Source organism: Ciconia boyciana, chromosome 3 (assembly GCF_034638445.1).
Source record: "Ciconia boyciana chromosome 3, ASM3463844v1, whole genome shotgun sequence".
Taxonomy (NCBI): Eukaryota; Metazoa; Chordata; class Aves; order Ciconiiformes; family Ciconiidae; genus Ciconia; species Ciconia boyciana.
Window position 1 is genome coordinate 37,396,830 of NC_132936.1, and position 14,074 is coordinate 37,410,903.

Below are 14,074 nucleotides of genomic sequence, written 5' to 3' on the forward strand. Positions count from 1 at the left end.
CTGTATAGCCTGGAGAAGGCTCAGGGGGATCTTATCGATGTATATAAATGCCTGATGGGAGAGAAGGAAGACAAGGGAGCCAGGCTCTTCGCAGCGGTGTCCAGTGACAGGACAGGATGCAATGGACACAGATTAAAACACACGAAACTCCATGTGAACGCAAGAAAACACTTTATTTTTACTGTGAGCGTAGTCAAACACTGGCATGGGTTGCCCAGAGAGGTTCTGGAGTCTCCATTCTTTGAAACATTCAAAACCGAACTGGACATGGTGCTGGGGAACCTGCTCTGGCTGACTCTGCTTGGACCAGGGGCTGGACCCCCTCCCCAGAGCTCGTCTCCCAACCTCAAGCATTCTGTGATTCTCTGAGAAGCCAAACTGCACCCCTCTGCCTTTCCTAAGGAGAGGGCAGCATTAGCAGGACTCGGCCAGCAGACATTAGCAAAACCAACGTGTGTGCTGCAAGACCCCTCCACGGAGAACCAGCAGCACTGACACTAGAATGGTTTTTAATCACCCCTGCCTAGGCCCTGCCACCAGCAGAGGACACGCTGTAGCACAACAAAACCTTCCCTCCACAGAGAGCAACTACGGCCCTTTCTCCAGCGCTCCTCCTCGCACTCTCAGGCTGCTCCAGACCTTAACATGCTGGAAAAATATAATAAGTCAAAAATGGCAGAAACAGGACAGCTTTTCCTCAGAGGACGTGCACCTACACCTCCCCTGCCACAGCCCTCCTAACGGCTACAGCCCAGCCGCCCGCCTCAACGCCCTTCCGCAACCGCCGGAGGCACCCTGCCCCGGTAACTGCTATGGCGGACCGCCCTCGGCGGGAGGCGGCGGAACTTCCGCCAACTTCGCTCTGGCGCCCGCGTGACAGCCGCGCCGCGGCTGGGGGATGGCGATCGGGAGCGGAAGGGAGGGTGTCACGTGGGCGCCTCCCAGGGTGCAGCGGGGGCGCTGGCGTTGGTTGCCATGGTGCCGTGAGGGGTCCGCCGCGATGGCGCTGCCCGCGCCGCCGCCCGCCCGCGTCTTCGCCGAGCTCGTCCCGGCCCCGGCCCCGGCCCCGGCCCCGGCCCCGGCCCCGGCCCCGGTCCCGGTCCCGGTCCCGGTCCCGGCGCCGTCCGGGCGGGAGGTGCACGTGAGCGGCAGCGCGGAGCTGAGCGCCGGCCCGGACCGCGCGCGGGTGTCGCTGCGGCTGGGCAGCCGGAAGGGGGCGGCCGGGGCGGCGCGGAGCAGCGTGGCCCGCCGGCTGGAGTACATCGCCCAGAGCGCCCGCCAGCGCGGCGTCCCGGTGAGAGCCGCCGCCCGGCCTCCGCCTCCTGCAGCGCCGGGGGCGGAGCGGGGGGTCTTCTGTGGCGCCGGGCTCTGAGGGGCGGGCGGTTCCCCCGGGGGAAGGCGAGGGGAGGAGCGGGCGGGGCAGTTCCCTCAGCTGCGGGGTCCAACCGGCACTTCCGGCCCCTGGGCCTCCCCGAGCCCGCTCGGTAGCCTGCGGGGTAAGGTCTTCCTGCCGGCGACGGGAGCGGGGGCGGCCGGGCTGGGGCAGCTCCGAGGGGAAAGGCGCCCGCTGAGGGGCCCGGGGACCCGTGCGTGGGCGCTGCGTGCATCGGCCTGGCCGGCGGGAAGCAGAGGAGTAAGGGGGTTTGGAGCTCTCGGAACGCACCGGCTGCTGGGGCGCTGCTGTGAAAGCCTGCCTGTCTTTGGGAGGTTGCAGCTTTGCCAGCCTCAGCAGAAAAGGTGGAAGGTCGCTACTCGGGCTCTCCAACAGGTTGCTTGTTTTGCATGTGGAAACCATCCTGCTTCGACTGTTTCATCTGTTCGTGTAATACAGCATCCTCACGTGCATACGGATGAAACTGATAAAGGAGTACACAGCAACATAACTTAACCTATACATGTGTGTAAGTGTCAGTATAACTATGTGATTACCATAGCTTAGTGACAAGTGCCTGCAGAGCTTTTTCCTCTCTCTTCTTCTTGTTCTGCTTAAGTAGAGAGGTATGAAAAGACGTGAGACATGATCAAGATAGCTGAAGTAACAGAAGCCCCTTGTGGACTCAAAAAGTTTCTTTACCATAGTAAGTTTTTTGGCCTCAGGAAGTCATTTTCTGACAAGGAGAAAAGCATAGTTTTGCCTTTAAAGCTTTGTCCATGCTGTAAATGCTCTGTAAGGGTGATACCTGTCCTAGCAGTTGTGCTCCTGATGTTTTTCGATTTTATAAAACAGTTTTGGATGGTATTCCACACCTAGGACTCTTAAAAACAGAACAAAGCTGATCTTTGATGGAATAAGTGGTTGCTTTTTAAAGTTACTTACTATTGAAGTTCCCCAGGAAGCTTGTGCCTTTTTGGTGTATTCACAAATGAGCTGGGGAAAAGGGAGATGATGGAGTTTGCTATCAACACCAAATTATTCAGTATAGTAAACAAGAAAGAATTGCAGAAGGGTTTCATGATACTGCATGATGTTACAGTGCAATTCATTACATTACATGAATTCATTACAGTGCAATTAGTAACTGCAAAGAGAGTAAGTTACTCAGCCTAAACAGTGATGTGCTTACAGTGAAACTGCATGCCCACACCTCAAATGCTGCATGCATTTGAAGATAAGTGCTGACTCCAACCTTTTTTTTCCCCCCTAACAAAATAGGATTTACTGTTTTCTTTTAAAACTGATAGTGATCCTGTCTGTTTCTGTAGTAGCTAAATAAAGCATCTGTTCAGGAATAAAGGCAGCAATAAAAAAGACCCCTTAACCGCCGATTTAGAAGAAGTTCATATTGGAGCTATGGGACTAGATGGCAAGGAGACATGGAGGCTGCTGTGGGCTAGATATATGATCCTGCTCCCTACGTTTTTCCCAAATGCATAGCTGGGTGCGTGTCTGTCACAGGGAGCACAATTCCATTGCCATCAGAATGACTTGTTCAATCAAAAACGCTGCATTTTTTGTATGGGATTACAGGTTGAATGCCTTCAGTTTCTATTAAATGAGTTAATAGGAGTTTAAAGTCTGGCAGATTTTAAGAGGAATGGGAGAAGACAGGGCAACTCATCATGCATTCATTTTTATTAATAAACAATAAGCTTTGTACCCACCACCATGGTGAGCTATCAGATCATGGGGTATTTTCATCCTGGCTGCAATTAAATAGCTCTTCACAGTGTGGATAGATTAGAAAAGATAGTTGCAGATATTTACCATTCAGTGAATCTGAATAACTGACTTCCAGTTTTGACATGAACCTGATTGAATTAGGATAGCGTGGAGCATTCGACACATGCTGGATGGCACACAAAAGGAGTAGGCAGGATGTTAAATAAGTGAGTGTGCTTTAGATGGGCTGTGCACACTACTCCAGGCTAGAAAAAATAATTGCAGAATGAAGTATGACCTGGACAAACAAATGGTTATATTTGGCTATATGCAGTCAGATTCGGAAACATAACGGGAGCAGGTAAGCAGTGGTGGTGTAACCTAGATGGAGAGTGGACTGTTTTGCCATGTGAGAGCATTTAGTGTCTTCTTATAGTTATAATAATTTAACAGTAATCTTTTGCTGTTTCAGAGATGCCATGTGTTGGAGAATGGAAATGTTAGTTCTTCCTACGTACTTGAGGGACTGTGAAATGCTGCTTAAGTTGTGGGTTTCTCAGTGTTAGCAGTGTTAGCTCTAGGGAATGCTGAGAAAAACAACATGAAGTTATTTTTTTTTTCAGAGTAGTTCCCTGCAGTATAATTTTTAGTGCTTTGTTCCATCCAATTTTAAATCACTCCACTGCTGGAGCTTTTATTTGCCTTGTAGCTTTTCTACTAACAACTCTCACTGCTGGCAATTTGTTCTTAACTGCATTTGCTAACATCACTTGTAGCTAATACCATTCTAGACCACTGTAAAATTAATATCTCTTCACAATCTCTATATGGTTCTAGTTGTTGCAAGCTTATCTAAGGCCTCTTTAGAAATCAGCTGGCTATTCTATATATTTATTTTTTAATTAATCCATAGAACAGTTTCCTTAACTCTTGCGGTTGCTGTTGTAGGAAGTCTGTGAGATCAGAAGTGCATAACCTTTGCAGCAGCAGGAGCTTGCATTAGCAGCTTGTCAGGATGCCTGGGGACAGCACCTAATTTCCATATATATTTACACAGGATTTTAATCAGAAATAGATGCACATAGTAGCATTTATTTATAGAGTGCTGTAAGTATATGCAGCACTTCAGAGCACAGAATCTGCTTTGAAGGCTGCAGGGAAAGTAAAATCAATGGGGAAACCAATCTTTCTTACTCAGCCCAGCTGCTCAAAAGTAACGCTTTTTTCTCTTTCTCTAGAAGCAAACTGGTTTTCTATTTACCACCTATGATTTATTTGGGGAGTGGTGTGGAGATGACACTTGTTTTCTTTAATCACTGTATCTAACAATTGGCATTGGCCATCTTGTTTAAAAATAACATTGATCGTATTTGTTGTACCAGTCAGAGTGTTATTTAACAAAACAAACAAACCAGCTCACAAAGTATATCCAGTGGGTTCTGGCTTAGAGTTTGTCTGTACTGGGATATATCCTTGGATATATGTGCAATATTCTCCATATTTCAAAACTGTTATTTAGGGATCACAGTTGTGGATGCAAATCCATACAGTCAGTTAAAAAGAAAGATTTTGAAATTTTGCTCACTCAGTTACAAAATCTTCCAGTTTCAATATATGCTTGAATAAGAAAGGTAGAAACCTGTATAAGGCATCACCTTTTTTAGACTACCATGTATTTTAAGAAATACCCCCAAAGTAGCCTTACATTTGCTGAGTACAAATCTGCTTTTTACCTTTCTTAAAATAACTGTTACATATACTTCTGTTATTTCTTGAATGGACATTAAGCAGCAGAAACATCTTCACTGTAGATTTTTAGGTTGTCGTTCTGTCTGTCTAATGCCAAACAGAACAGACAGAGTGAGGGGATGAGAGGCTGGATCACAAGTACCAGATGCCTGGTATGCCTGGGGTATGCGCTGACTGTAGGTGCTTATCATCCTTAACTGTCCAGGGACACTATGATGGATAGACTCTTAGGAGATACGAGCATACAAGAAGACTCTTATTAACCATTTCTTTAGTACTAAGAACAAAAATGCCATGTTTGGGTGGAAGAAGCTAACTCTTTTGGTTGTTTAAATAACTTTATTTTTCATAGTGTAAAGTTATATTGGATATATCAGTGCAAATGTACAAGTAAATTTTAAGAGACATTTCCCGGTGTCTCCAGATTTTTTTATTTATAACTACACATATCAGCATAGCTTACCACAACAGTGCATTAGCGTACATTTCCAAACTATAAACATTTTCCCTTACTGAGACTGGTCTTATATTTCATAAAATGGTCTTACAGTTTTGTTAACTCAGTAACCAGGAGCAGAACACATAACTTTATCTGCAGGTAGGCTTTTCTCATACCGTATTGTTATATAGCTGTTTCCTTGAAGTGTGCTTTCACTGATTATCTATTTAGTTTTTTCCCTGTTCTCTTCCGGGGAAAGGAGCAGTCATTCCTGTAAACAGCGATGGTGTCGTGAGGGTGGACACGATGGTCCTGTGAAGAAGAAATTGTTCAGAAGTAGCAGATAGGTAGGAGGAAGGGCTATATAAGATTTTTTTTTTTATGTTGAAAAGAAGGAAAATATAAGACAAAACACAGTTCTAGACTTGATATTGTAAGCTCAATGGGATGTTGACTGTCTTTTTCATTTTTGTGTTTCCAGTACTTGCAACAGTGATGATTTATGTCACTGCTGGCTTAAAAAAATAGGCTATATAAGCAGAATGCAAGTGCAATTCTGTTAAGAATTGTTCAATGGCTTCTGAGGTAATTGTGTTATCACATAACAATAATGTTATATTCATTTAATTTTTCTACTGTGATTCTTGGCCCACAGATTTAGAAAATGGAGAAAGTTATTCCAGAAGTCCAGAATACCTGACACATGAGAAGTGTAGCTTTCCCCAAGTCACAAGGGAAAACTTTTTTTCCTGTGGCTATTGCAATCAAATGGATAGTTTCTCAGCCAAAATATGAACAGTAGGCATAAGCAGTAGGAAGACAAGCCTTTTGCTTTTGATGTAGTCGAAGTCCTGATTTCAATTTAAAATTCTACCGTCGCCTACCTGTCTTTTCCATATCTTTGTCCGAACACACTCCCAAACAGGAACAAAGTATCTAACAGAAGATGTATCACAGGAGGCCACCTTGTTATGACTTCAGCAGTTATTTCGTCCATTTATCTTCAATAACACATACAGCTACTGTCAAATCTGGTGGGATAAAACTTAGCTGTGAGGGAAATTTTATAGTAGATGGCACAAAATGATCTTTTCACTCCGATTGCATTTATCTTGCAATAGTGCCTGGTGCCACTGGATGGCACTGTCCTTAAATACACAGGAGCCTTGCGGAGGGCAAAACCAAATTAGACTTGAATCCGTTCAGCAGGGAAGATAACTTTTTTTTAAAAAGGATAAAGGAGCGGAGACAAGGAAAAACAAATGCACTTTTTCTATGCTTACTCTAAAGTTTTATTACAGTATAGTTATTTCTGTAAAATATGAGTTGTAGAAGAGAGCTTTTCTGTGTGGCTATTTCTGTAAGATACGAGAGCTCTAGAAAAAAAACTTTCTTGTCAATTGTAATTGGATTCTATCATAAATAGTAAGATTTGCTCCATTTTGTAAATTAAATGAGTTGTTGGTGCTGGACTGACTTGAGCACTCTTTAGCAAACCACAGCCAGCCACGCTGCCAAAGTACTTCAAACCTATGACTGCAAAAGGGGAAATACGTCTTTTAGGGACTAACTGGCCCTGGTCCTTGCCCTCACTAGAAGAGATTATCCAAAAATAGGACTCTTGTGCTTGAATTTGAGCACTGCCAATCAATCATAAGACTGAAATTTCAAAATTTGTTTCTTGTAGGCTGCTGTGCAATGGTAATTATGGATCTAATTTCCATATGATATTTTACAAGGAAAATGCTTCTCATGATTAATGTCATTTATATAAACTTATGCATGCATGCTACATGATAAACTTGAATAGGAAATACTCTGACACAAAGAATCTTTTGAAGTGTGTCAACACTGAAGGCAAATATTGGTTTCCTATGCAAATAAATTTAGTAAGTAGAACTTTTTCAGTAATTGGAAGGCTTAGTATCTGCTTCCCTACAGTTCCTGGGTATTAAATGCAAAGTTATATTTACAATTAAATTGTAAACTGTGCTTTTCATTGTGTTATAGTAATTTTACAATAAATTGTTCATCTTAACTGTTTACCAAAGAGGGAAGTGGGTAAAAGAAATGTGATTGTTAGACTGCTAGCAAGCTGGTCAAATATTCAGATGTAACTGGAGTTATTCTGTGTCTTGGTTAGTTCAGTATCTTATTTATAAGTCTTACAGGATTTGCTAGTGCTCTGTGCAGCCATTATGTTGAATAACGTAGCTCCTGTTAATGCAAAAGTGTCACTGGTGGAATAGCCTCTTTTAAGGGTTACCATTCTGCCAGAATAACCAGTGCTCAGTCATTGTTCACATCACCTTCCTACAAGCCACTACTGTTAAATATCTTAAAATAGGGGCCTGAAAAGCATTTTTCACATACTAACTTTCTGAAAACAATTGAAGCTTCTAGTTTTTTGAACCAGGTGAATTTACAGTTACACACTGATACACACAGCTTCAAGCTAGCAGTCACTTTTAAGGCCTAATTGTTCTCTTCAAGTGAATAGCAGCAAAATTACATTATAGAGCTACAATGTAATTTACTTTATATAATATCAAGAAGTCTTTAGCATCCAGCTAGTTTTTAACTTAAGAGATTTGCATGGAAAAATTCCAAATTTCTCTTGCTAAGTCATAAGTAATATGCCAAAACAGTTCAACTTTTACAGGACAAAATGTACATACATTTCCAACAGATGCTTAATTTCTGTCTTTTAAGATTATATTCTTGTACTTTGTTCTAGGAAGAAAATATGACTGTAACAGAGGATTTCAGTAGAGTAGAAAATACTTACCAAATGGAAGCAGAGGTACGTATTCAACCTAGCCAAAAATAATAATAAAAAACCAGTAAGAAATGTAGCAAGGACCAATGAAAATTTTCAGAATGTCTTTCCTCATACCGAGGAGTAGATGTTCTCTACACATGTTCTCTAAAGGCAGCGTAGTCCAAAGAAACTATTGAAGGACTGCAGTTTAAAGCAGAGTTCAGCTGCGGTCTTCTGTTGTATGCAAAACTTGTTTTCTGCTACTGCAATATAGAAACAATTATTTTCTTTTCAGATGAATGTGTGCTTTTTAAATACTACACAATACTACAGAAAGGAATATTTGGTTCTGGGGCTCTAAGGTTGTTGTTCTGTGGCAGTGTAAACAAACTCACGGTTCTGCACTTTCCTTCACCCGTAGCCCTTCCTGCACTTTACTTCTTGCAAGGAGTTGTACTTAAGTGATCAGGTGATAGGTCAGTTCAGAAAGCTGCTCCAGTTAATAACTTTTTTTTTTTCCAGGTTAGCTTATATTTTTTCCATTATTTTAGCTCCCTGAACTGGAGGCAATGCAAGGCAGAGGACAAGAGTGGATGGGGGACAACAGTGGTGTGGCAGCCCTAATCTAGATCTGTTTAAGCCACAGTTGAACAGCACCGGGACTTTGGTCTATTCTACACGACTCTGCCGTCAGCTTGCTGCAAGTAAAGCAAAGCTAATTGTTTCCTAGGTAATTGACTTGGAATTCTGTAGGTAAAAAGTGCTGTGTGAAAGCTAAATATTATGGGAGTAATCCCATTTACTTCAGAAGCAGCTCAGGGGAGTATATTTTTGCACGTTCATGCTATAGTAAGAAATAAATGCTGTGCTGGAAACGTTCACTGAGGGAAATGATGTGTTTTCAGTCAATGGATCTTCTTAGAGCATCAAACTTTAATCACTACCCAGCAAATTTACAGATCCTTATGAAGTAAACCTGGAAGCCTGCAATAAAGTGATAGCTGTTTTATAGAGCTGTTGTTTACGACCCCCTAAAACAGGGTTCAGCCTCTTTAGTTTGCTTGCTTGCTTTAAGGCATACACTCATCTAAATAACAGCACTAAATACAGAAATAATTGAGAATTTGGAGAACAAAATTTGGATTTTAAAATGAGTCGTTAGATACTTAAATGGTATGCATCACTGTCATGTTCTGAATGACTTTAACTTCATAAAGTAGACACCTACTATCATGAGAGCTTAAATCACCATGTTTTTTAGATAAGCTCTACTTAAAAATAAATAAAACTATATTGAATTATTATTTAGGCTACAGACAAGCTTAGGCTTACAACTTCAGTCTTAAGTGGTAACTCAACCAATCATCTCCCTTCTGCTATTAATTTTTATAGAACAAAGATTTTAGGTGGAAAGTGAATTACATGCATTTAGTGTTCATTTGTAGGCAGCTTAGACCAGCTGTAATTGCTGTTCAAAAGTTGTATGGTTGCCTAGGACCTGGGTGTCAGAACTTGAAAAATCTATCCATAGTACTGCTGTTTTGGCTGCCCTGTACACTTAAGTAGAAGTATGGTCGCTCTTTATGCAGAGATTAGTTTCTCCTTGCTTGCCCCTTTATGTATGTACTTGTTTCATTAGTGCAGCTTCATAAACCAATGAAGTTCCATTGACCAGCGTGTTTGCATGCTTTAGCAATATAAATGAATTTAAAATTAACTTGCACTCACTTCTTTACTAAAGAGTTTGTCATTATATTTGTGTTATACATAAAATCATGGATGTTGTGCATTATTTCATTCTATAAACTCTTTTTACCATTTGTCTACTGTAAGAGATTTTAGAAGACTGAAGAAATTCCCAGTCAAATAGCTATTTTAAGGTACAATTAAGAATTCGAGATACGCTTTCAACTGTAAGGAGATAAATTTTAATTCATGCTATAACAAAGGAAAATATGCAGAAGAATGAAGTTGTGTATGAGATCACAAAGCTCTATAGTATCTTAATTATAATAGTTCATTTATTGCATGATGATCTCATGGGATGAAGATTATGTTGGTTTTGTGCATTTCTTAATATACTTGCCTCCTTATAAACCATAACTTCTTGTCCTTTACAGCCTTACCCAAACCTTATAATGTCCATAATGGTTTTGCATACCCTCATACTACTTTTTCACACTTTTTAACCTCAGTCATAATTTTATTGAAGAAATTGAAACACTGCTTGGCATTTTAATGCTCGGGCATCCTCTGTAAATGTAAGTTAAATTTATTGCATCTAGCTCTAAATGAAAACTGTGACTTTTAGGGGGGAAAAATCAACAAAATTCACAGCTATGCTCAGTTTTTTCTGCCCCTGAGGGTACCTGATTACATGCTGCTTTTTTAACAACGAAGTTCCTGAGTGCCCAGAACTGCCCCAGTCTGAACAACTTATCTCTTGCTTAAGACCCACAGTTCTTTTGTTTGATCATTCTTTTTTTTCATCCCCTTGAGGGAGCTAATCTTGTAAACACTGATAGCAATCTGGCAGTGACAGTCCTCATAGTGAGACTTTCAACTTTCCACAAAATATGACTATGACAGTTTTTTGGCAAAACAGCACAAGAGGATGTATGCTTTTTATACATGGCAAGAACTCCCACTATAGAAAGAAATCTAGGTTTAGTCTCATCTTCAGTCTTTGTTCAAATTGGTACTGCACCTTCCAGAAAGCGATCCAACCCCCAAGTTACAGATAAAGCAGCTGAGATTAAGATGCAGGCTTGGTGCAGTTTTGCACAACATGTGTGACCCTTTGTCCTTGTAGGAGATGGAATTGCCCTGCCACTCCATCTTGGTCAGTTTTTAAGGTCCTAAGCCCAGCTTTGGCTCAGTCATGTGAAGAGCTACTGAGCCAGTGCAAGGATTCAAGCCAGGATGAGGTACATGTACTGCACTGACAGGCTACCAAGGGTAATGAGACGGGTGCATTACTTTGTGATAATTGTCAATATCCATTTTTTACCTTACCCTGTATATGAAGTAGCCCCCTCCTCTCTCACTGAGAGATTCAACTTCCTTGAATTATCTCATTTTCCACAAGGTAAATCTATGGTATGCACCCAGGAAGCTACTGCAGTGCAGCTGACATGCCATAGCTTGGATTTCAGTACCATACACCTTCACTGGGACAGACTGCTGCAGTCCATGGGGTGACTGTACGTCACAGGGGTTGGCAGGGGAATTTTCTTTTCCACAGCTTTTTTCTTCCCCTCCTGTTGAAGCTGTATTACTGTGCAAAAAGAAAGGAAACCGTCAGGGATAAGAGAGAAGGTGGGCCTGAGTTGGTGGTGAGACCGCTGTACTGGGAAGTGAAGATGAGGGTTTAGTTCTTCTAAAAAAGAGTTTGGGACCCAGGATTTCTGATTCCTGAATGCAGTAGCAGCTCGGCATCGTTGCTTCACTCCTGGTGACTGTGCTGTGCCACAGAAGAAGGCTGGCTCCTGCCTAGAAAGTCGCCACCTGGCTGGTGCTTCCCCGCAAGGAAGGCTGTAGGTCTCTGGATCCAGGGCTGATAGTGATGCCTGCTTTGTAGCACTTGGGAAAGCACCTGAATTCCTGATGCATCTGTATTAAACCTTCTTACTGCCAAAGCCACAGACAGATAGATGTTTAAATTGTTTTTAATCCAAGTCTGAAGTGCCCAGTTCTTTTTAGGCACTGGAGTGAGTTTGTTCAGCCAACACAGGGCTTTGAGCCCACTGCAAGCTGGACCGGGCTAAGCTTAGTTTAATCTCATAGTTTAGGTTTCTTGAACCTAATGCTTGGAATTAAAACGTAATTTTCTTTCCTGCACAATGTTTTCCACATCATTTTGCTTGGGTTTCTGCATAACTAACATATAGTAATCTAAAAAGGGAAGAACCAGGATGCATCTAGTCATGTGTCCCAAAGAGCATGTTCATTCTTCAAATTGTCTACATACCAAGAATGCCATACTTCCTCACAAAAGAGCATTTCTTAATCCTCAATTTTAAACCATTTTATGAACTTCTTTCTGTTGCAAACCTCATGATAGTCTCTAAGGCTATATAAAAGTGTTCTAAGTAAATGAATATTGGAGTTATATCCAGGACTAGCACGTTTAGTTAGCTTGTACCTATCTGGCTTTATATCGATTTAAATACAAGTGTTGAATCACAGGGGAAGAATGAAAAAGATTACTTGTGTGATGTCTGTGTTCACTCCCAGGTCTGTATTATATTCAGCGATTTTGGAAAAATGCAGAATGTTTGCAATCTACTCATTGAAAAGTTAGGAACCTCTGTTACCATCAGTCCACCTCATTTCTACCATACACCAGAAGCCATAGACACCCTTCGGTAAGTTCTCTCTCACACCACAAATTTTACAGCCTCAGCTAACAGTTAATATGAATACATAATTTATACTCTTTGTAATGGGAGCAAATAGTTTCCTTCATACCTATTAAAATTTATGTTCAAATATTTCAGTATTTGTTTTAAATATAACTTATAAATTAATGCTGTTCAGGCTAGAAGATACAGCTTGTTCTTTTTACAGTGTCCCTGTGCAAAAGCAGAATGTAATAAAAAATATTTTCCCACTGATTTCCATTGGAAGTATAATCTACCGTGAATATTAGGTCAACAGAATTTGACTTTGGTTACATCAGCACATGTAGATTTAATTTGTATTTATTCATGAAGGTACAAGTGTGTTACCGGATGTTGATAATTCTAAGTACCCTTGCCAATTCCCATTACTTTTAGCTGCTGACATGATCTGAAAAGAACCATGTATGGTGCTTGCTCAGCATTGAAACATGCTCCTTTCAAGCTCACGGTCTTGATACTTTAGGCATTAACTATTCAAAGTCCTGCTTCTCCCATTGACATTGTGGGGGCAGAGAGCAGCTTAATCTTCGTTTGGGTTTTGCCTCTTTAAAGAAAAGAATTATGCCTGGTCCAAGAAGCAAGCTCAACTAGCTGCTGCTAACAGTTCTGGAGAAGTCAGAAGTGTATCAGAAGTGTATCTCAAAGGTATCTACACAGGAGTCTGGAAATCAGGCCAGTGAGGTTAAATGGGTGCTAGTATGCCTTACAGCTGGGCCACCCAAATGCCTGGAGCAAGGGCTGAACTCTTGCTCTGCACCACAAGCCACACACGGATGCCCTGCAGCATATAGGTGTTACAAATGCTTGATCATGGCTGATGAGGATGCTGACATTTTCTCCACACGCTCCCCCCTCAAACTCCTAAACTATCACCCAAAACCTGGGGGAAGGTGATGTGCCTTACATCTATGCAGTTACAAAAGCTGAGGCATTAAAAAAAAATGCTTGGCAGAATACCTGTACATCACTTGGCCCTGGTTGTTACGTGCTGCTTTTTCTACCTCTCAGCCGTCAAGTATGCGTTGCTGCTGTTGGAAACACACGGCAGAAAGCTCAAGAAGTCTGTCGACTGTTTGGCCAGTCATTGGGAAAACCTTTATTAATAAGAGAAGAAGAAACAAAAGAATGGGGAGGCCACACAGACAGTCATCTATTGAACTCCCCAGATTCACTGACTCTGCAGGAAAGAATCCAGAACGCTACTGCTTATGCTTCTTGTAGAGTGTTTGCTGTGTTTGAGATAACGGGAAAAGAAAACAGAAGAAACAAGTTGCTCTAGAAACTCTCAAATCCTACACATTTTCTTAATAAAATTTTTATGCTTTCTTGAGTTTTTTGTTGTTTTTTAATTTATTCTTACAGTAGCATGTAGAGTTAAGAGAGGAGATTTAAGAATGCAGGTTGTGTAGTGAGCCAACATAGAAGGTTTCTTAACATCTGTCCAGGTGCAAAAAAGATTTAACTCTTCCTTTGCATGTATCATTTGAAAGCAGCACAATGCATGCTTTTGTAAAGAGAGTAATTTACTTATTACAGCTCTCCCCAGAAATATTTCAGTTCCTGTTGGCCTTTATTTAGCTCTATCCCCTAAAATTAAGGCTACAATTAATTCTGAAAGTACA

At 41.6% G+C, this 14,074-nt stretch overlaps 1 protein-coding gene across 3 annotated transcripts; it reads left to right on the forward strand.

Moving 5' to 3' along the window:
• The first annotated feature begins 925 nt into the window (after nt 1-925).
• On the forward strand, nt 926-13,782 carry IRAK1BP1 (interleukin 1 receptor associated kinase 1 binding protein 1). Of its 3 annotated transcripts, none has more exons than XM_072855331.1 (5): nt 941-1,083; nt 1,114-1,294; nt 8,026-8,091; nt 12,286-12,416; nt 13,461-13,782. In XM_072855331.1, exons 1-5 carry the CDS (start codon nt 1,001-1,003, stop codon nt 13,729-13,731), a joined length of 732 nt encoding a protein of 243 aa, XP_072711432.1. In that variant the 5' UTR covers nt 941-1,000; the 3' UTR covers nt 13,732-13,782. The 3 variants fall into 3 exon arrangements, with proteins under 3 accessions (XP_072711431.1, XP_072711432.1, XP_072711433.1); XM_072855332.1 differs by having other exon boundaries at nt 942-1,077; XM_072855330.1 differs by having other exon boundaries at nt 926-1,294.
• Nucleotides 13,783-14,074: the final 292 nt, after the last annotated feature.

Bases quoted from the DNA above. Each gene is read 5' to 3' on its own strand.
- IRAK1BP1 (XM_072855330.1), top strand. From the start codon at position 1,001: ATGGCGCTGCCCGCGCCGCCGCCCGCCCGCGTCTTCGCCGAGCTCGTC. The intron at 1,295-8,025 runs GTGAGAGCCGCC...ACTTTGTTCTAG, and splicing joins CCCGCCAGCGCGGCGTCCCG to GAAGAAAATATGACTGTAAC. The intron at 8,092-12,285 runs GTACGTATTCAA...GTTCACTCCCAG, and splicing joins CTTACCAAATGGAAGCAGAG to GTCTGTATTATATTCAGCGA.